Raw genomic sequence first — 23,609 nt, 5'->3', positions numbered from 1 at the left:
AGGATATTATTCTGTCAGCACATGACAAGTCCTCATTGCAAATCAGATGCATATGCCAAGAAATTCCTGGGCAATTATAGTGATTACTTCCGCCTTGGAACAAAAGATGTTAATGGAAGAGCTAAAAAATGCCAGTGATGCGATAATCATATTTGATTTTCAAAGAGTTTATATTCTAAAGCAGATATAAAGAGTAGCTTCATGACTATTCATCTTTCCCAAAAGAGAAAGTGCAACCGATTGCGACTGATGTGAACAATGGGCCCTTAACACGCAACCTCATGCAGTGCAGCACAGCCAGTTTAGCTGATGAAAAAACACAGAGCCTCCATAGAAATGCTGGGCTATTTACAATTTTTCATCAAAAAAGTCATTTGTACACCAACACAAACACGCATACTTGCAGACTGACAGGAAGATTCAATGGTCTCTCTATAATTTTCTAAGAAATAGGATAGACATTACAATTTTAAGGAGAACGGGACTAAAACCCTCACTGTTCATCCTTTACTGCGTGCTACTTCTTTGAGGCAGAGATGAGAATATCACATGTTAAAGACTGAATGCATTTTGAAATTACTTTGTTGGAGTGAAGCCCTGCCCGGCATGATTTGGTGCATGTACTAGTAACAAAGAAATTATAACTCTGAAAGCCAAACCTGTTTTTTTCTCATAAAAAACTGCCAGGTTTGCAGTTGGAAATAAGATGCATAAGTGCAGACTTCATTCTTCCTTTCTTTTCAAAAAAGGGAAACAGTTCTATCTAAACCACATATGTATCCAAAATATCAATACATGTGAATATTATGTTTTGCTGCTTTTCAGAATGCCATAAAAACATTAAGGTTTTTGGACAGTTTCTTCAAATAGGTCCTACAGATGTCCTATTTCCACTAGAAGGAACAGCTACCACTCAGGACATGTTTATAAATGGTTTTAATCTGGTTACTTGAAAAGGTAAGGCTTTTTATAATTTTGGACTCAGAAATGCTCATAAAAATCGCAACATTTTTCCTGATAAAATTTTCTTATTGTCTGGAACTACCTAGAGTTGCTTACATCCCAAAGGTTCTCTATTTACCTATACTTTTGTTCTCAAATTTGCAGAAATCCCCTTACGCCACTTCTGATTTACTGCAGTGATTTTACTTACCTATTATCTTCTTGAGAAAACTAAGAACAGTGACATCTATAAGCTTCAAATTGCTGTACTTAGCCTTCAGATGTCAAATGGAACTTGTAGTATTTGAAATAATTTAGTTCTTACTTAATACATGAAATATCAATTTCATTCCATTCTGACGTGTATTTCCAGACAGCTGCAATATGCTCTCTTTTGAACTCACATTAAGGGACAACAATCTAGCTTTACATAAAATTGTCACTCATTGCCCCACAGCCCCACTAAAGCTGGCATTTTAATGTACAGTTATTAGATCTCATATTTTTAATCCTCTGGGCATCAGGATCCTGGCATGAGCAGTCACTTAGTTGTTTCACAGTGAAAAACAAGTTTGCATGTTTTACAAGTCAGAACAAAATCACCACCTCTGAAGCTGCAATACACCAATCTTTTCTACTGGCAAAACATCTTGTGAGCCCAAGGCAAAGGTTCAAGTTTGACAGTCAAATGCAATCACACTTGTTGGCTCTGCTCAAAAATAGGACTAAATCTTTGTTGTTGCTGGAACAACAGAACTTGGATCTTCAGAAAGGTGGAAAGGCATTACACGCAGCATAATGTAAACTAAATTATGGGACTGGTTCTACTGCAGTATCTTACAGCTACCATCATAATGAAAGTACTGCCGTGACAAGCTCACTGACCACGCAGAAGGCATTTCACCTCGTGTAACTTCAGCCACCTAAAAGCTGGGAACTGCAAAGGGAGTAAGTTATAGTTTTCAAATAGTAGGTTCTTGGCTTTAGGCTGCCATATTGAATTGAGAAATGGTTTTGTACAGCCCTCGCAGAAGCTGTGCATGAGCAACTTACCTGGAGAGTTCTGAGGCGAAGACACTGGCGAGCCTCTTGGGGACTGGCAATAACTAGGATGAAGTAAGGCATGTGGCGGCACGTATGACATTATCTCCTCTTCAAACAAGCTGGTAAAAAGAAGCAAATAAGAAATAACATGTTTATTTGAATTAATAGCATTTTTCACTTTCTAGGAATAAATTCCTAGTTGCTAATCCGCTTTCTCTGGTAGTCGCTTGCCTATTTCCAATATGCACACCGAAGAGTGCTACAAAATATTTTATTGCCATTCCCTCAATCAGATCTCGAAAGTAGTGGAAAGCAGTAATTACTACCTTTGTGGGACATCACTATACATAATGTGGTATTTGTCACCAAGGTAAAAATATAGTTAATCAGCCTTTAAAATTTGCTGCTTTTTTTTTTTAAAAAAAAACAAAACAAAAAAACCTTTATGTTCTCATTACAAAGGGGTCAATAACCTTATCTTTACTTTCCTGGAAAAAGATCTGCAATACTGCACAAAGACCAGCAACAGAGACAAACATTCTGTGCCTCCAGGATTAAGAATCACATCTGAACTTGTTGAACGTATTGAATAGTAAGCTTGTTGGCATAAGTTATTTCTTTATTTTATCTTTAATGCTAACACTGTTGCTGAAACAGGCATCACATCTCGTCTGTTCAGGCTGAGTTATTTCACACCTCATCTATTATTGCTACACAACTTTTAAGAGAAAAAACAATAAACATTTTGCAGCCTAATCACATACAGAGTGTATGTATATATATTAAAACTTCAGTCCAGTCTTGAAGCATAACATCCAACAGCTTAAGAAACTAATGGATGCATAGATAAACGTTTAATCAATAACATGTCCTCAGGGCAATGCTACTATTCGATTATTAATAAAATGGGAAGAAAATCGTCAAGCAAAGCTTTTCAGTTAGATGTTTTGGGAGGGAGCAGATTAAGAGAAATAAAATATGAAGAATATGATAAAGTTATTCTAGGGAAGCATTAGCTACTGTTTTTCTCTTAAAAAATTAGTTATATTGATTATTGCTTTTCTACAAAAGAAAGACTGCATTCAAAATTTTGAATTCACTCTATTTCCACTGCAAGAATTATCTGCAGTCTTTGCTGTTAACAGAACACTAGAGGGAATAAAACACAGTCAAAGAGCAATGATAAAATCATTCACGTGGTCTTTATTTAAAAACAAATAGCTGAAGCCTGATTTTTTTTGTGTAAAACCTGTGTCATCTCCATGCATTATATAGCAAAACCAAAATCTTAGAAGGTTTTTAAAGAAACTATATTCTCATTTTTAAAAAGCTTCAGCATGACTTTAAAATGAGATTTTTATAGCTGTAATTAATTCAGAGATTTAGGGACCAGAAAGGATTATCATTATGCAATCTGACCTCAAAATACCACTACTAATGCCAATCCTATTTCACTAGACTCAAATGTATTTGTGAATTTCTTGATGCACTTTTACAACGGATGAGGATACACCAGAAGAAACAAGGGTTTAATTCTAGCAAAAAAAAACCTGCCTGATTTTTTGAGTTAATTTCTTCAGTGAAAAATATTAAAGAAGCAGCTTCCCATTTCTTGAACTCTGTAACAGTATTTCCTTTATTAACGAGGACAATGCTTGACAGCATAGTGAAGAGCAAGACATTAAGTACTAAAAACATATCTCAAGTACGAACATTCACAAATACGGTTTTCCCAAACCACAGAACTAAACAGACGCATTCTTGAAGCAGGAGAAGGTACATTCTTGCAAAGAGGTCTAAACTGTACCACCTGTCTAAATGTCAGAGCTGGATGCAACAGGATAATAAAAGGTGGTATGGGCAAAGCCATATAAATTGCAAGCACAGTGCTCTTGCACTCGCCTTTCCTCAGGCAGAATATCACGCTCCATCACTGTTACGAAAAAATGTGACCTCCAAGCTAGCAACTATCATGTAGAAACTGAACATGATGAAAATAAAAAAAACTGACCCTTGAGTTGTAGCTCTCCCAGCTGCAAGTCCATGTACTGAAGGGGAAATGATTAGGTCACCAAATCAGCACACACTACTCACTGAAACACTCCTCAGCAGCTGCCACAGCATATTCCATATGTGCATCGAAAGCAGCAGTGCCTACCTGAGTAACATGACAAGGTCTGCATCACTGGATAAACGCACCAACCCAGGTGTTCCCTCTGTCCGGATGAACTGGATCTTCTCCCTGCGTAAGCAAAAGAAGACTTCCAAAATATCTTTTGCAAATAAGGCAACAATGTACACCACAGCAACAAGAAAAAGTACAGGGTATATCATAAAAAACTCTGGGTTATGCTTCTGTATTTCAGAAACCATTTTCTTTCCTGCCACACCATGTCCATGTGAGAAACAAAATATTACAACCCAAAAGCTAATTTGTTCTGAGGAATGATTCTCCTCTTGCCCTCATCTCTTCAACGCTCAGGCTGCTTCAGGTAGTACAGCCAACCAATCAGTTACAAAATAAAAAAAAATTTAAAAAAAAAAAAGAAAAGCACGGCCGACGATGCAGGCAGACGCTGCAGCCTCAAGAAAGGACGTCTAAGCGAGGACAATGCTTGACAGCATAGTGAAGAGCAAGACATTAAGTACTAAAAACATATCTCAAGTACGAACATTCACAAATACGGTTTTCCCAAACCACAGAACTAAACAGACGCATTCTTGAAGCAGGAGAAGGTACATTCTTGCAAAGAGGTCTAAACTGTACCACCTGTCTAAATGTCAGAGCTGGATGCAACAGGATAATAAAAGGTGGTATGGGCAAAGCCATATAAATTGCAAGCACAGTGCTCTTGCACTCGCCTTTCCTCAGGCAGAATATCACGCTCCATCACTGTTACGAAAAAATGTGACCTCCAAGCTAGCAACTATCATGTAGAAACTGAACATGATGAAAATAAAAAAAACTGACCCTTGAGTTGTAGCTCTCCCAGCTGCAAGTCCATGTACTGAAGGGGAAATGATTAGGTCACCAAATCAGCACACACTACTCACTGAAACACTCCTCAGCAGCTGCCACAGCATATTCCATATGTGCATCGAAAGCAGCAGTGCCTACCTGAGTAACATGACAAGGTCTGCATCACTGGATAAACGCACCAACCCAGGTGTTCCCTCTGTCCGGATGAACTGGATCTTCTCCCTGCGTAAGCAAAAGAAGACTTCCAAAATATCTTTTGCAAATAAGGCAACAATGTACACCACAGCAACAAGAAAAAGTACAGGGTATATCATAAAAAACTCTGGGTTATGCTTCTGTATTTCAGAAACCATTTTCTTTCCTGCCACACCATGTCCATGTGAGAAACAAAATATTACAACCCAAAAGCTAATTTGTTCTGAGGAATGATTCTCCTCTTGCCCTCATCTCTTCAACGCTCAGGCTGCTTCAGGTAGTACAGCCAACCAATCAGTTACAAAAAAAAAAAAAAATTTAAAAAAAAAAATAAAATCAATCCTTCAAGTTCATACTAGCTGTGTCCCTGAATTCAAAGCAGAAGGCTGAACCCTGCGGGAGGACATTACTGTTCTGAAAGTGAACTGCTTAAAGAGGCACTGTCTTTTTTGAACCTTTGTACAAATGCAAACCATAATTACAATGCACACTTGTGAGTTTAAAAGTGGGGTTTTCATAACACATTGCATTTAAGAGATCTTCCAGAAAAACCCTTGTACCATTTCTCCCTCTCTGTCTCACCCAAGCACACATCCTTCCTCCCAGACCCAGCTGGGTCACTATTGTGGATTCTATGCATCTTGAACTCTGAGCATAGTAACACACAGATTTTTAGGATCTATACTGAATATAATTCCTTGGCTGATTCCTGTTCTTTTTCTCTGTAGGGTCTTTTCCTGCATTGTGAAATGAAAGTACATCCCTTTTATTTCCTCTATATCAGTACAAGCTATATGATGGAAGAGATAAAATCCTAATTTGGCTTTACTCTTCAGGAGGAAAAGAAAACAAAACCCAAACCCATTAGTGAAAACTGTCCCAGTTCCAAAGGAGAAAAACCCCAAACAAACATAAAAGTACATATAGACATAAAGACAGCAGCATTGGCTCAGCTCAGAGGTCCATCTACCTCATTGTCCTACTACCAACGGTGACAAGAAGATCAAAACTGATCCGTGCAATTGAGAGTGTAACAAGGCTGCTGGCACTTGTGCACAGTTTAAGCTGCAATATGAGTTTCTGGAACACATCATTTCAGGCACAGCCATTACAACAAAAGGATCAAACCAAATTTCTTGCCATCTGTCTCTAAAATCACGGTGCATAAAGACCTTCTCAAACAGTGGACCTAACATACATTCCCCGGTAACTTGCACTACATTTACAGCATATTCAAGGATGAAAAAGGGGCACAGCCAGGCTGTGCCCAGAGCCCCCCAGCCCCTGCTTGCCAGGGTGGCAGCTGTGGCTGTAGCAGGAGTAATTTGGTGTTTCTCTATGAAGAGAGGTACTGAAAGTCAAGCACCCGCTTTGTTGCAGCCACGGTATTGACCAGTCAAGACTCAAGTTCAGCCTGGAAGCCCCGCAGTCCCACTAGCACAGCGCTGAGCCAAAGCCAACATGCACTGTCCACCTGTGAGCGTGGCCCTAGAGTGCCTAGAGGGCAGGGATGTCTGGACATTTCCAGAGCCTACTGCAACTTACATCAGCGCCCAAATAGCAAGGTTTGAGGAAATAAACAGTGCATTACAAAATACATCTTAGCATTCAGTTGGCAGAAACACCCAGGAAACAGAAGGACATTTTCTGGGTTAACTGACTTACGCAGCCCTCCAAATGAATGGGGTTGTATTTTTTAAATATATGCCTTCTACCTTATGTTAAGACATAAATTTTGTTTAATGTATAACAGGTGCCTTTTCCTGAAGCCTTTTGCATTATTTAATAGCATCTCAGTTTTATCTGTGGTGGCTTGCAATGAGAGTTGATCCTGGCTACATGCTTAATGTATGTATGATAATTGTATGATAAATGTCTGTCTGTATATATGATTGTATGATAAATACAATATTCTCACTTACCATAAAACCTCTGAACAACAATTTCCTACTTGTAGTATACTTTCATTGCATATCTTAATAGAACCTCATCTTCTTATCACATCTCTTCATTCTTTTTAGGAATGAGACATTATTTTAGACATAAAATGTAAGAGACCTTTCAAATTAATCTCTGTCCTCTTTCACTGGCCAAATACTAATTTTCCTCCTCACCTATGTAATAATTATAATAGTAATAATAATATATATCATCATTCTACTTCAGTTGAACTGAGGTCCTCAAAGAAATAGATTACAGATAGTTGTACTGATCACTACACTAAAAAAGGCACAAAGAATTCATAGTGTTGGAGCTGCTTAGTCTCACAATGTGTCAAATAGACATGGATTCCAATAACTTGCTAAAACAGGGTCTTAAAAGACTAACTAGGAAAAACGAAACTGGGGTCTTTATAAAAATATAAGAAACGTCACTAAAGCATCAGCTCTGGAAGAATATAGGAGAGGTATAATGGAAGATACTTTATCTCAATCAAATATACTAACTTCAAAGACTAAGACTAGAGTGGAACCGTTTGGCTTAACAGAATGGCTTCTCTGACCAATCCTACTTAATATAAAATAAAACTATGTCCATTAAAATCCTCAGTCATTCTGCTAAAGCAGGTAAGTTAGACATAGACCATCAGTCTATTTACAAAGTAAGCATACAGAAGGATATACAGTCTCAAGTAAATGAGGAGTTACAGAAAACAGTATCTTTTACCCTTTGATCTTCCATTTTTAATCTGAAAACTATTTTTTCTGGAGAAGAGCTCAGCTTGTAGCAAATTATGATTCCGCAATCGGGAAGCAAGGCTCTACAAGAAGCAGAATCTGATAATACCAACAAGTCTTTTGAACAATGTGAACTCTAAACTATCAAAAAAACACAAAACATGAAGAAAATGACACTCTGACTGCTACCGGAGTAAATGAAGCCAAGCACCCTGCAGAAAGGAAAAAGGAGTAATAAACCTACTAGTAATCAGAAATTGTTTGCATACTATTTCCCAACAGATTAGTTTGCTCACATTTGAAACCAAGCCTCGTGGGACAAACTTGCTTGTAGTGATACGGTGCAACATAGCAACTATTTTGACAGGCTGAGAACTGTAGATTTTTATTTTCCTTCCTTTCTCTGTATTTTCTAGAGAACATGTATTCTGCTAGCACATCATTTCAGGTTTGTCAGCCAGGATTTATTTAGAGGGTAAAAGAAATCTTTAACATGGAAGCCTCATCACAAAACTTGGTAGAAAACAATGCTTTGGGAAACTGCAGTACAGCTTGTTGAATTTTGGGAACTTGCAGGACATGGAGCAAAAGGGATCAATAAGTAACACTATAAGAATGGAAAAAAAAAAAAAAAAAAGAAAAATCAGTGCTGGCTGCTGCTCCAGCCAGCGTGGATAGGCATCTGGAACACAGAGTGCTGCATTGGCAGATCTCTGCACAGGACAGACGGCAACCATCAAACCAGCATTTTTTAAACTTAGTGTCCAAAGAAGAATAGTCACTTGAGCCCTAGTCACTAATATCCAAGCTGTTAGTTATCTTGCCACTTTCTGAATTTCACTTTTTATCATTCCTAGTCTAACCATACGAGGGAGTTACAACAACCATATAATCAAAGATCATCCTTCATCAGATCTTGTTGGACTATGCAAAAACCTGTAGATACCCATTTTGTAAATTTTGGAGAAACACTAAAAATTCTGATTGATGTAAAATTGCCTCTAAGGTCATTAGGTCAGGGTAGCCTTTCTGTAAATGTGAATTGAGAAGGTAAGGACAAACCCGAATGCCATTCTGCTCACAGTCCCAGCTGTACACATACTGAAATGAATGGGGACATTTGCCATGCCATCCAGCTGTCTTGGCACATTTTGAAGACATCAGCAAATCTCTTATGCCAGTTGTTCCAAACGTTTTATTGTAGGTACCTTTATTTGGTAATAACACATTGCCTCTGTTCTTCATAAACCTTATTTCAGGCAGTTACATGGAAATACAATAAAGAACTATTTCCCACAGCTTTATGAATGTTTGAATAGGCCAAAAGTCTATAATCTGCTACATTCCACTGCTAATTTTAATGAAAGAAACTAATTCTAATTAGCATTTTGTATTGAAATGGGAATAGCAGACTCCACTAGTTTTATTACCTGAGTGAATGATTCCTGGTAAGGTCAGGTTGACGCTCCTGTAGAATTTCAAAAATATTGGGCTGCCGCAAAAACGCAACAATCTTGTCATTGTAAGCTGAAAATACCAACAAAAATACCATGCTGAAACAAGAAGATACTAAAAGACAGGACTGCATTCCTTCTGAGTTTTGAACAATAATGACAGCAGACTTCATCTTCACAGTTTTAAGTTTAGCAGTATTGTGTTAATACTTTTTCATGTAAGGCTACCAATTCTACTATCATTTAAGGAACACGCTTCTGGATTATGAACCAAATCTGATTGTGACACGTCCTTCCCACTCTTAACAGCTCTAATTTTGTTAGCAATTTCTATTACATTTTATTACTCACACTCTTAGCTAAGGTCGAACTAGAATCTTCATTGCTAGAATAAAATTGCAGGGACCTTGGTTTTCACTGCACTGAAATCCATTCTCAAATACTAAGCAGTCATTGGAAACACCCATATCAAATCCTCACTAATTGCTGAGCCTGCAGTTATATGCACACCATGTCCATGGCAAGGGGAAGGATTTAAATTAGCAGAGATTTTCAAGTAAACATGCCACAGTACAAAGAGCTGGTTATAGTCAATTGGATTAATTTATCTTGATTTAGCACAATGTGACAGCTGTTAGATTCAATAAGCTAAATTCTGTTCTTGGTGGCACAGAAGTCAGTAACTTTGTGTGTATGTAACCGAGAACAGAAGTTAAGCTAATGACTAATTCCAAGCTGATTAACGCTTTCTGGAATCCTGCCAAAATAGATGCCCAGAAGTTGTACAAAAATCACTGGGAATACACAGAGTCCCATTAGGACACAACGTGGCTCGCTTCCTGTCACCCATTAGAGTAAGCGAGCTAGGAAGGTGTACGTTTTACATTGGTTCTTTGGTTCTGCACAGACACTTTTCAGTATTATTCCTGCAAGTTGCAACTGAACAATTCAGAAATGCTGATGGACAGAAGTAATCATAACAAATGGTAACTTCCACCCACCCCAACCAAATGAAAAACCCAGCAGTGCACACTGACATGACATGCTCAGTCATGGAGAACTTCTCTGAAAAGAGGCCGTATGCTGACATACCCACTGGAACCACATCCTGGTACTGAGCTCTGCTGACTGTATTAAATGTGCTAGACGGCCTTGGCAAAACTGGTGGTCCTGAATGACGGGAGTCCTCTCCGACCTGAAAACGTGCAAGTAACCACAATGAGTGTCTCTATGCCAGTGTATGTGCTCGGGTACATAAAAGTGAGAACTCATATCGCTTAAAACTATGCATGTCTGTAAATGCTTTGCCTGATCACTATCCCCAGTAACCTTTATTAGTAAAACATTATTTAGTATACTGTGCCTATTAATACAAAGAATCAAAACCGATTGAAAGTCTATTGCTATTTTTAAATTATAGTCCCATTCTGAAAAGGGACTGAAAAATTCAAACTGGGATTCCTTCAGGTGGTCTTTTGTACTTCATGGACATCTTTATCCTTATCAAAGGTTCTGAAAATCAAATTCTGCTCTTTCACTAGCACCTCTATTACTTCTGTGCATGAATGGAATCTCCCTAAATTTGAACTGGAAACAAGTTTGTGGCTGATGCAGGAGGATAAAGAAGCGAGTTCACATTCAGGCAAGGCAAACAAGTCCAGAACTGGTAAAAATATGTTTCCTACAATCATTCAGTAAAACTGTTCTGATTTTCTGAGTAAAATTGTTCCTGGTAGCATTGGTGATGTCAGGGCGACTTCTGCATTTTTCTGTGTTCTGAGGCTTTGGTCATTTCTACAGTGTCAGTGTTTTGTATTTTATCTACATAAAACATTTTGTTCAACCTCTTTTTCATCCTGATGGACCTTCATGTTTACTTCTCAAGCTCCTCTGCCTACATGTAATGGTTAGCATTTGAACTACACTTCCAAGCTTCAAAGATCTCTAAAACATCTAACTGCAAAAGATCGAATAATTATTTCATAATGATAATATAATGATTTCAGTGACTGGATTTAAAAACAACCTTTATAATTATAAAGGTTGTTTTTAAATCCAGTCACTGAAATCATGAAGAAGCAAAAGTCCTGAGGTATCTCCCAAGACCTTTGTGCTCTCTGATAATACTCCCTTAGGAAAATGAAAAATTATTTCCTGTAGGCACTGTGCTGGAAAAGGAATGCCATTATTATTAGCTCCAGCTTCACGTTGCAGTTCAGCTTCAGCTAAAAAGGCATTCCTTACACTGGTTAATGTTTGCTTTAGAGCATCTCCCTGTAAAAACTGGGTCAGTGGCTTCAAAACATCAAAGTTCACGGCAAGACAAATCCAAAGAAAGTATTTTGAGAATTTTTTTCATTAAGTATTCATTTTTTGCAATAATGTACAGTTCCTTGATGCAATGGTTTAAAAACAGGAAAAACAGCTGCAAATATGCAATACTTAAGTCATAAGCACAGAAGAAAAATCGGTGTTCAGGTTTATACATATGCATATAAATGAACATCATTACATCATTAATCCCAGAATGGGAATACTGTATTGAATTGCTATGTCTGAGATTCCTATCTGGAATTATACTTCAATTCAAGTTACAATTGTAACAGTATCAAGGAAGTACTTCCAAAATTACAGGTAGAAACATCGTTTAAGGAGTATCATTTATCTAGATGGAGTGGGAAATTTTGACAGGTAATCAGCACCGTGTATATGCAATATATATGACGACTTCCTGCAGGATAAACCATACTTATTTTGCAGTATTGACAACTTCAGCAGCACGGTTGCCATGAATCTCCCAGTTTTAAGTGCAGAGCTTTTGCACGCTGCTTAAAGAAAATTTCAGCGTATATTTGGTGAAGTTAATAAAAAAAATTATTTCTGCTCTGTTATAAATCAATCACGACAGAAATACTTGCTTTACCCTATCAAAGACCTAAATAGCTGTATGAAGACACTTCTAGTTTCTTTGCCTGCTGTAAGACAAAATTGCCTACATCATATCACCAAATTGACAGAAAATGATATTTTAAACCATTTGTAAAACATACATTACATTGGGGGTGGGGTGCAGAAAGTATCGTGGGTGCCTAAACCATATTGACACAGGATATGGCAAGAGGTGCAGCCAGTGGTATGGCACTCACTTGCTGTGACTCAGCAGAAGCCCTGGTGGAGAAGTGGCAGAGAAGATTCATGCCTGCTTTGAAACAGACCTCTGGCAGAACTTCTTCTACCACAAGACTGAGCTATAAAAAGGAAAAATCAGAGCATCTCTCTTGCCTTTTTAAATTGTACTATGTTTAATTCCTGGCACAGAATAGCCCTCCTCTGAAAAGACACCTTACAGCCAACAGTATGGAGGTTAAATAAAGTACAACTGAAGTCTAAGTCATTGTACATACACTCGCTCACAAGTAAAAAGAAGTTACAACAATATGGAGGCTGCTGGTGAAAATGGTCCACAGTGACATATCACCAAAATAGTGTTTTCCATTGACTTCTGTTTAGAAAGTAGAGACAAAATACACATGCAAATGTATATAAGTCTGATAAGCCTATATATGGTAAGATTTTTTTATACTTTTTTGGAAAGTTGCGTATCTAGTTGTATATACACACATGCACTTCCCCCCCCCCTCCTTATTTGCAGAGTTATATGAACATATTTGGCAGGCACCATGCTAGACAACAATACGTATTTTGACAGCGAAAGACAGGATACAGATAGTGGTAATCTGTAATCAGATGCTCTCCTGTGGTTAAATGGGGTTACTGCGAATTAAAAGTAAGAGAAACTCATGTCTGGTATTTTTCCACTGAAATCATACATTTCAAAACCAGCAAATAAAATAATAAAAGTTTACAGATGAGTACAGTATGCTTACAGAAGAATCATGCTCCTCACAACATGGAATGGTGAAGGGAACGATGTGAAAGAGGATGATCCTAAAAACCCAGTGGTTCCCAAAGAGAATGGGCAGATCCAACTTACCTCACCAGCGCTGTGGCTGCGTTGCCTAGTTAAGTGCTGCCGATGGACTAACGCACTAGTGGGCCTGCTACTCTGCAAAGGAAGCCGGGGGTCAATGAATGTGGTAGTGCGGGAATTGTGGTCAACAAAGAAAGCCTAGAAAAGGAGAAAAAAGAAAGAATTTATGGCCAATACTTAAAAAAAAAAAAAAAAAAAAGTGAGTCCAAGGTTAACGTCTGTTCAGGATCTAGGTTTCATTTGCTGATGTGAGGCTTTGGAAAATCTTCCTCACGTTACTGTCGATTGCATTTCCTTTTCAGCAGAAGAGGGATAACAGTTTTCCATCTCACTGAAGGGATGAATTTTAATGCCTTACGTCATTCATGTCTATAAAGCCCTTTGAACTACTCATCTGACAAGCATCAGAAGTAGGAAGCTTTATTATGATTGTCAAGAAGAGAAGACTTAAACGTTTAATAAAAGTAATCTTGGTACATTCTCCCCTTCATTTCCTTGTAAGCATCTAAAAAGATGTCATTAAGTGGCAAAACCATTCCCTTTTGTGAACTATTTACCATATAATTATGAACACAATTGGGTGTATAGATGTTAAGTGTATGATTGAATCCTGTGATGAATATGATTACAGGCCAACAGGCATTTTTGCCATCCTCCTAATACAACTATTCCAAGTTCACTAACCTTTAAAAAAAACAAACAAACAAACAAAAAAAAAAAAACCACCAAAAAAACCCCAAAACCCCAAACCAAAAAGAAAGGTCAGTCAGGGACACAAAGATGATGGCAACAAAAACATTTAAACCAGGCAACCAGTGGGAACTACCACCCGTCAACCATTTGCTGAAAGGAAGGTCACAGGAGCATGTATCCTGGAAAATTAAAACCTCCTACAATTCTGTCCTCTTTGAACCAAAAAGGTTTCTAAGCCCTGAAATTTAAACTTTTTCTAAGGCCTGAAATTTAAACTTTTTCCCATGTTAGTGTTGCACTTGGAAACCAGCGTTGTTCTATTTCATCACACTTTGGTTTTTTCAGTCACAATGCTGGAAACATGTGGAAGTGGCAAAAAAAGATCCTGGTTTTGAGCAGAAGAATTACAGGAAAGTGACATCTGGTTTGAGGAATAAAAGAAGCTGGACCAGCAGAGAGGTGGTCGGGGACTGCGGGAGCCATTTCTGTGTTTGGATACCAGTGAGGTAGTTCGACCACAATTTCATAAACAATTCAGTCCTGCAGTGTCAGCAAAAGAAACATTCTTGTCTTCCCCCATCCTGACCACTTGTTTCATCCCTTGCGCACCCTTCCTGCCTTGTGCTTGGCACAAGTGTTTGTGTAGCCATGCAGTGCAGCCAGCTGGGGAGCTGGTCCAGGCTAAAATTACTCTCTTGTTGTCCCTCTCCCCGTTGGTTCCTCTAACCTTGGTCAGCCCACCAGGGGTGAGAGGAGAGCAGAACTGGCTCTTTTGGCAGTGATGCCAGCTTAGAATATTCATGAAATCGCTGTTTCAGACTGCTTGCTACAGCCAGACCAGAGAAAATGCAATTCTTCTGACTGCTACAAAGGTAGGTAGACAAACCAACGTGCCATGCTATACAGCAACTAATACTATTATGGATTGCAGTGGGAGAAAATGTCCATACTTCCATTTCCCAAGGAAGGAGAAGCATATGGAGGGACACCAAAGTTGGAAAACCTTAGAAACGCTCCAGAACAGGGAAGCCAGCCCTGTACCTGTAACCTGTGCCTACAAGCACAGAATCACATTACCTGAACAGTAAGGAAGAACTCCGTTTTGATCATCTGACCTAGTTACAGATATGCAAGTGAAAATGACTGTTCCACAGTTCAAAACCTATAAAGTGTATTCAATAAATGCAATTTTATTTGCAATGTTTGAGCCTGATGCAGGACTTGTTCACCCTGACAAATAACGACGTCACCTGCAGCGCAAGTATACAGATTACACCAGGAAAGCAGAATGAAAGCCATTCTGAAATCTCAGGTTTGGGCCTGGAAAATGACTGGAAGAGGCTGCTGGGACATATCCAGGCTTTCTGAAAATTTTGCTCCTGATTGACAGGTTTATTTCACTTCTTAGCAAGTGGTTGGCATAGGTGTTTTTTTTAATGTCCCTGTATCTACTATTTTATCTAGCCTGGTCTATGTGTATTTATAAGATGTGAAATACTTTAATCAAAACAAAGGTTGATTTCATTAAGTCACCGTGAAACTGTAAAATCACTTAGGGAAAAAAAGGTACTGATTTGATATAGGAGAAAGAATGACCCAGAGTTGCACTACATAGTTCTTTGAGTTAATACAGCAATCAAATATTGCATGCAGTGTTCTTTAGCGTTACATTTAAATTAACAACTCTGTTTAAACATTAACTTAAAGACAATAATGTCATATTAAATACGAAGGCTTGCAAGCCAGCTAGTAGCAGCCTACTTCCAAATAAAGCATAAATTACTACTTTGAAGCTTCGGTGAAGGTAATCATTGGAGCTTCAAGGCTTTGGGCTAATTTGGACATTGGCACACAGCTCAAAATACAGCGTGGCTCACAGTCTTCTTTCAAAAAAATTCCTCTCATAACTCCTGTCCAGCTATAATCCATAAATCTATGATGCTTGAAGAGCCTTACATAAGATGGTTAGTGCCAAAACTACATTTAGCCCATTAAACACAAGGTAGCTGCCCAACTTATCTTTCCAATTAAAGTCTATGAAGCTTGCTAAAATACCTTTTCTTCCTACTGAAGACATCAGTAATAAATTTCAATGGATCCTTTCATTGTATAAAGAAAAGAATAAATGTCCTACAATAACTTATTATGTATTTGCACATCTTGCAGAGATCTGATTAAAAAGTACATAAATTTGCATCTGGCTTTAAAATAAGAACGTGTGCTTACACGCATTGCACAAATGTGCTGGGGTGCTTATCTGTATATACATGTGTGCATGCACATTTGCAGCAATGCAAAATTTCAAAGTTACCAGGCTGAGGGACCTATCTAGCCTATATGATGCTTTCTGCTACCACTTTTTCCAGCTGTCTTCTGCCTCCCTGTGGTCAGTGACTGGATGAAGGTTCATTTGTAATGCTAATCAGAAACTACACCCCAGTTATGCCAGACTTTTTAGGGAGAGCTACATGCCAAAGAGATTTTATCTTCTGTAGGGGATACATGGAGGAGTCAAAGAGGAGTGGGCAACCGGGCTTTGCTGTGCAGCTTGGAAGGGAGTTCAGAGGTAGGCAGTCCCAAGCTGACCTTGGAAGACAGCCTGCAAAGAGGACAAGCAACCAGGAATGCACTGACATTGGGGAGTAAAAACTCTACTACTCAGCACTGCATAAGGGTCAGAATGATCACTGTGCCTTGTGAGAGCGAGAGCAAGAGCACCAAGCCTCTTACTATCATATACTTGGAAAAGTAAAGGAAAACCTCATCGCAGCAGGAAAGAGTAGCCAGGGAAAGGAAATATAATTATATATTGTGGCATGGGTAATTTCTACTTGCTTCTCTTTAGGTTTATGATTTAATAAAGGCAGGTCCGTTTTTGGTTTGGTCTCACTAAGCACTGGTCTCACCATGTACTGGCCGTCATCTCTCTTGAGTGCTGAACAGGCTTTTCTACTGGCCACAAGCGCTACTTGTGACAAAGGCAATTCAATGTAATGAAAACGAACAATACTTAGCCTAATGCAAAGTAACGAAATCTCAGTGGGGCTTTACTCAGTGCTTCCTCTTGTTGATCAGTGTTATGGTAGCATCGCTGTTACCAAATACCGCACAGAAATCCAAAGGTCTAATTCTCTCTATGGAGCGCCCATTAAAGTCAATTGAAAATTGCTGTATTCTTCAAGAGAAAACTGGCCTCTGAAGAACTGAAAAGAATTACTTAAAACTGAAGAGTGAGGGAGGCAAAGAACAAGATTACTGTAATTGCACATTCCTAACTGTGTTTCTAATGAAAAAACCACAGTGCTTTCCATAGTTAATAAATCCAAGAAGAAAGCAACCCTCAAGCGCTTCTTCTATCCTTCAGTTTAGAATCTGCCTATAATCTTTTCAAGCATCAAGATCATTATATGGACACTCACAGCTAACTGTACACCAAGACTGATAAACATAAGAACTGAGAAGCTTAATATACCTATAGTCCTAATGAGGACTTCTCACACAAACGGATAGCCTTATCCCTTCCTCACATGCTAATCGCAGACTATTTTTAACACTTACCTTCAGCAAGAAAAAACATATTCTAGATAGTGAGGATACACTTGTTTAAAGATACATTAAAATTACATTACTACTATAAAAATGTGTCCATTCTTTGATTTTAAAATATTTTGTTAGAAATTGAACAGCGATAACCATTTTGAAAAGCAGTAAGACTTGCAACTATTCAAGCTCCCTATTAATGAAACTTACTACATACGATTTCTTATACATAATCAATAGAGTGATCATCCCCAGAGCTATCTCAGTCTTAAGTGCACCCAGAAGTGCACCTCAGAAACTGATGAATACTGGACCTACTTTGCATTTGGGTAGAGGACTCACCTAGGAAAATGGTTACCTATTAAAGAAAAAAGCATAAATAATGCACGCTAATGAATTCCACTCAAGACTTTGAGGTTGAAGGGGGCGAGAAAAAAAAAATAGCCCTAAGGAAAAGCCTGACAGTCAAAACAAGAAGAAAGCTAATACAAATGGTTCAACAATAACTACATAAAATTCAGTAGATAACAATAAAGTAACTTTACATCTAAATTATCTTATGAGTACACAGGCAAAACTCCACAGAACTTCACTGAACTGCCTGTATTTACACAGTAGATAATACTTTTCAAATGAAGTATTAAACATCCAAGGGAATCTAAGCAACTTATTTTGCACTACAAAGGCTACAGATTTTCTAGCAGTTTTCCTTGTACTGCTTAATAACCATTTATCAATCATCTCCTCCTTTCATATAATGCTTTGTCAGCACAGATGAGAAATTCCGATCTTCTTCTGGCAAAAGCAGGAGAAAAGGATGTGCACCTTTTATAGAGAACTACGTACACTTATGCTGTTTTTAAGAGCAACCAACTGAGTCCTGACATCGCAACATCCAAGATCAAGCACTCAACAGAGCCACATGTGCAATGCAGTTACCTTGCCCTGGTGGTCATGTTTCATCTCCCAACCTCTCGGCAGCTCCAGCTGTTTGTTAGCAAACATGTTGAGGAAGCCCACCAAATCACGATTATGCTGGTAGCGCTCAAAATGGTGGGTGTCCCGCCGGACTTTGGTGATCATGTGCTTCAAACAAGTGTTATTTGTAAACATGCGGTAGGCACTCTGAAAAATAAGTAACAAAAGAAAATACTTTTAAAAGATAAAATTTCTTCTTACTACAAAAGATATCATTTCCACTGTAAATAAATGATCTAATCATCTATAAAACCTTAAAAATTATCTCTAAGCCACAACAGTATAAAAAAAAAAAAAGGGCCCTCCTTCTGAGGTTTTGGGATAAGTGTTTCATGTTTCTTATTTTGCTTGAGATATACAAAATTTCACAGTTGACTCACTTCAGCAAAGTGTGAAATATATTACAGATTCCATTTACCACACTTGTCCCTGGAACTGTGAAGAATCCTAGAACATTAAAATTGTTTTAAAAGTACAGATTTCATAGATATTCTCTAATTTCTAGAACAATGAGTCAAATGCAGCCATAGAATACAGCAATAAAGCTGCAGGACAGAGATACTTCTCACAAATCTACATATTGTTTCCCACCTATTCATTTTTTTAATAATACCCTATAATTGCATGTCCGTGTGTAATTTATATAATAAAATTAAAATAAGAGAGTAAAAGGAGAGCACTGAGAAATGGGGAAAATAAGCAGTTAACACTCTTCCCTCCAAAAAAACCCAGCCAACCAGAAACCAGGTTTTTCTCTCGGCATTAGCAATAGACAGAAGCCAAGACATAGGCTCTCCTATGGCACTGTCCAGCTACCTAAATCGCTCTGTGCCCTTACACCTCTACTCTCTGGCCAGGAGTATCCTGGCCAATATATATATATATATCAAAACCAAACTAGCGCTGACCAGTAATTTAAAAACCACTGGATTATCAACAAGTGTGCTTGCAGACAACGAATTACTCATCCCATTATTTCTGTTTACACTATATATCCTGTTACACAAAGGAACAGAAACACTGAAAAGAAACTGTGTAAGAAGAACTGAAGAACAGGCAAAACAGAAAAGGTGCTTTTTTGTTCAGTGAGAACTCTAATATATTTTGATACAAACCTGGAAATCTGGAAAACAAATCATCCCATAAGCAGAAAAGTGATCTTAAAAACAAACAAGCATCATTTTCATTCTCAGAATTGTCTCTCACCCTCTGCAAAGCACAGTAAGAAAGCTATTGCTTCCATAAATGAATGAGTCTTGTACCGTAAGAAAGATGAAGAACTGAGTGAAAAATAAGAACTATAGAAGCTATAATCCCAACTCTGGACAACTCTGATATCCCACCAATTGGAAGGAATGATGATGAGTGTTTGAATTTATCCAGCCTCCCTATGTACTACCAATACCTTAGCATAAAACACTGAGCAATATCTTTGTACGCAAGACAACTATATTTATAAGCACGTATTTATGAAAGTCTTTCAGCTGTAGGCACTATACTCACAGGGTTAGAATGCAGCACTGTAAAGAACTCTGGGCTGATAAGGAATTTCACAGGGGGAGACTGGAGCAATAAAGTAAGTCTGGATCTGGAGGTAGAGTGAGGCAGCACATTCTCTCTTCGAAAATCTAACAGCAAAATGAATGACAAAGACTTCCAGTAATAATCATTACCAAAACATCACTGCAAACAACTATATCAATTTGAATCACACAAGCAAGAAAAGCACTAGGTATACAATTATTCCAGATTTATTAAGAATTCTTCATATATGTGTACCTGAATTTCTTCTAACAGAGCACTGAAGTTCCTGAAAATATCACAATTTTAGTTCAGTAATGTTTACTTGTTGCTTTTGGTGAACAATCATTTAAAAAAGGAAGGAAAAAAATCACATCCAATTATTTGGGTTACCAAATATGTGCCTGTGTATAAGATGCAAGAAGGTCCCTGTGGCATGCCTACATTGCTATACTGTAGCTGTATGCAGGTGAGTTATTTTTTAAATGTTAACTAGTGGATACAAAAATCATTGTATACTTAAAAATGTTTCATTTTCTCCTTAAAAAAAAAAAAAAATCACTGTCATTAACACAGCCCCAATTCTGATACAGTATTTAAGCAGCTTATATAAGTAAGAAACAGGTTGCCAAGGAAGTACCTTTTGGGTTTCAACTTTCAGTAAACATTTGGGTCTTCTCCTAGCAACTGTAAAAGTGCACTGATTTTTTAACAGTACCAGGAACTGAAAATACATTACGGGTGGTATTTGCTATGATGTTAAAACTGATCCCCCCCCGCCCTCAATTATCTTTGAAAACCGACAGGACATTTGGATACGTATTTTAATGTAAATGAAAAATTGTAAATTCAGATTGGGTCTGCAGTGATTTGACTCTAAAACGTATGCCATCTTCTACATTTCACAGTTTCTTTCTTTTACATATTGCACATTTTCCCATCAAATGAACATTAATCATGTAGAACATAGCTACCATGGATATAAAAGACCGATAAATTGCAGGCAGAGAAAGGCGAAGAGAGGCAGTCAATGAGACTCTAAACTGAGGGAGAAGTAAGAAAAAATTTTAAAAGAGGAGGAAAAGAACAAAGACAGTGTAAAACTCTAAATATGGATGGGTAAACATTATGGAAAAAGGGGAATGGGGAATATGCTTCATTCCAAGCATTAGAGGAAAACAGAAGGGTAATAAGTAGGAAAAATAAATGAACAAGAGGATTTTTAGAGACACTTCTTAAAACAATAGACGCCAAGCACTCCCACATGAGGCATGTCTGTGGAACGACAGCAGTATAGCATAAAGACCCCTGAAGCTGTGCCTGAATGCTTGGGCTGGGAGCATCTTCCAGGTACGCACTGCGGTTGCATGCCAGCTCTGTATTGGAACAAACCTTGGGTGTACACCAGTTACATCTCACACCCTGGAAGATGCTGTGACATGCTGCAGATAGGTCCACTGTCATAGTCTGGGTAATCTAGAAACCAGAATGTGTCACCGGGTGGGTTTTTCTTGCAGTTTAGAGGTTTATGAATTTGATTTACAAAAAGCTTACTCAGTTGAACTTGCTGATTAGGGTTTAGCCCAAATTTGCTTTAAACTGATTTGTTTACACCACAACAAACCATCTAGCTGCATATGTACATGAACAAAGACAGAAAAGGAAAAGGCTAAGGCAGAAGAAAAAAAAATATAAAGGGAGCACTTGGCTAAATCACAAATTCTACCACAACTTGAAACTCAAGAAAGGGTGGCAATCCTTGGGTATTAGATTAATTTAGGGAAGAGAATACCAAGAGCATCTAGAGACAAAGCCAAACCACATAACACAACTATGTAAGGGACTGGATGGGTAACAAGCTAACTTTATAGATGTATTAGTAAATTAGTACTAGGAAGATGACCAAGGAGAGAACTGCTTGGCAAGAAGAAAAACTAGTAATGATGCGTAGAGCTTGTTAAAAAAGATCTTTCCTTCTGTCTTCATTCAAAAAGTTAGCACTGTCTTCTTTGGGTAGAAGAGTTCAACAGCAGGTTAAAGACTTCTACTTAAAGACTGTGGTGCTTTATACTGTGGTGCAAACCAGAAATTTTCAAACCCTTTGGGCTTGATGAAGTGTACTCTAACACACTTAGGAAATTAGGTGAAGCAATCTCTGAGACATTGGTGGTTGTTTCAGAGGTCTAAAGGAGTTCTCGGAAGAAAAGAAAAGGGATAAATAGTATACCAATTTTTAAGAATAGGTAAAAAAAGGATGAAGGAAACTATGGATGAGTTGGTGTATTTTCTATTTGCAGACAGACACATAAACTAATTGTCAAACTAATTAAAGCAACAAGAAGACAGCAAGGTGGAAAACCGCAAATAACTAGGATTTCTGAAGAATGAATCATGGCAAACTAACAAAGTTATTTTCTACTAATTGAGTGGTGTAAAGGCCACATATTTTGATGTTAATAAGGCCTTTAGTACTGTTTACATTAAAATCTCAGAATCATGTTGGGGGAGAAAGTTAAGTGAAACAGATGAAACCACCTGGAGAAGGGTATGTAGCAGTTTGCAAAAATGTACTGAACAGCAGTTACGATTTATGTCAAACAAAAAGAGTACACCAAGTGTTGTTCCACTGAGATCCGTCTGCTTCTGGTCCTATTCATTATTTCTATTAATGACTGGATGGGGAGGACAGAACTTGCTCCAACTGGGAGACATGGCAGTACTTGGACAGCAAGATGGACAAGATTCAAAACCATAGTGACACATAGGAAAAGTGCAAAGACCTGTGTGCAGGTAGGAATAATCGGCTGCACAAACACCAGATGAAAAACAGATCGCTGCATCAAAGACCTGCACACAAGGGTCTGGACCTGATTTTAGCAGATCGAAGACTGAACTGGTGGTTAGTGTCCAACTATCGGAAGAAAATAAAAATTATACAGCAATGTACATATGTATATATGTACTGTTGTACATAACACACATGACATTTCCACAGTTTCTTCAGTACAGCAGAGTCATAGCTTTATTTATTTTCTGAAATATTCCTCAGGAGCTACAGACCAACTGAAGACAATCCTAAGTAGGCCAACAAAATAACTGGAGGCTTAAAACACAAGCCACGAGGAAAGACTAGGAAGTAATGGATTTAAGAATATGTTGTAAGAGAAACGGTATGAGTAGACTGAAAGTTACAGAATGCCCATGAACTGGACAACATGTTATAAGAACACATGAGATGATAGCATTTGCCAAGTATGACTTAGGCCTACCTATCTTCAGCATGGAGATGAAGCCGATGACTGCCCAAAGTCCTTTCTAGTCCTATATTCTACCATTTCAAAATGCAGTAGCAGATTCAAAATATTTGTAACCCAGACCACACAATTTTATACTTTTTCACTGCAAATGTCCTGCTTGTATTTTTACCCAGTCAGGTACTGACAGAAAAATGCTCTGAATCTCTCATTCGTCTCTTCAGCATATTGAATAGGCTGAGCCATAATCTTCAAAAACTAGACAGCAATGAAAACAAATGGTTTCATTTTCACCCAGACTTTCAGGGGCAGAAGTTACCTTCTGCCTTATGTCACTCT

The 23,609-nt window shown here is 38.1% G+C and overlaps 1 protein-coding gene across 1 annotated transcript in view; it reads right to left on the bottom strand.

The window, feature by feature from the left end:
* The window catches only part of HECW2 (HECT, C2 and WW domain containing E3 ubiquitin protein ligase 2), a 111,373-nt gene that overhangs the window by 21,236 nt on the left and 66,528 nt on the right, over positions 1 to 23,609 (bottom strand). Inside the window, exons 12-18 of the mRNA XM_009643585.1 lie at positions 19,999 to 20,123; positions 18,457 to 18,642; positions 13,288 to 13,422; positions 10,386 to 10,488; positions 9,270 to 9,366; positions 5,105 to 5,188; positions 1,996 to 2,105 (exon numbers count right to left, since the gene is read on the bottom strand). Of these exons, the coding sequence (XP_009641880.1) occupies positions 1,996 to 2,105; positions 5,105 to 5,188; positions 9,270 to 9,366; positions 10,386 to 10,488; positions 13,288 to 13,422; positions 18,457 to 18,642; positions 19,999 to 20,123 (840 nt within the window). The remainder of the gene's footprint in view (positions 1 to 1,995; positions 2,106 to 5,104; positions 5,189 to 9,269; positions 9,367 to 10,385; positions 10,489 to 13,287; positions 13,423 to 18,456; positions 18,643 to 19,998; positions 20,124 to 23,609) is intronic.

This window comes from Egretta garzetta, unplaced genomic scaffold, assembly GCF_000687185.1.
Source record: "Egretta garzetta isolate BGI_Z169 unplaced genomic scaffold, ASM68718v1 scaffold297, whole genome shotgun sequence".
In the NCBI taxonomy this organism is placed as follows: Eukaryota; Metazoa; Chordata; class Aves; order Pelecaniformes; family Ardeidae; genus Egretta; species Egretta garzetta.
Note: the sequence above shows the minus strand (reverse complement) of the source record. Positions and strands in the feature narration are given on the sequence as shown.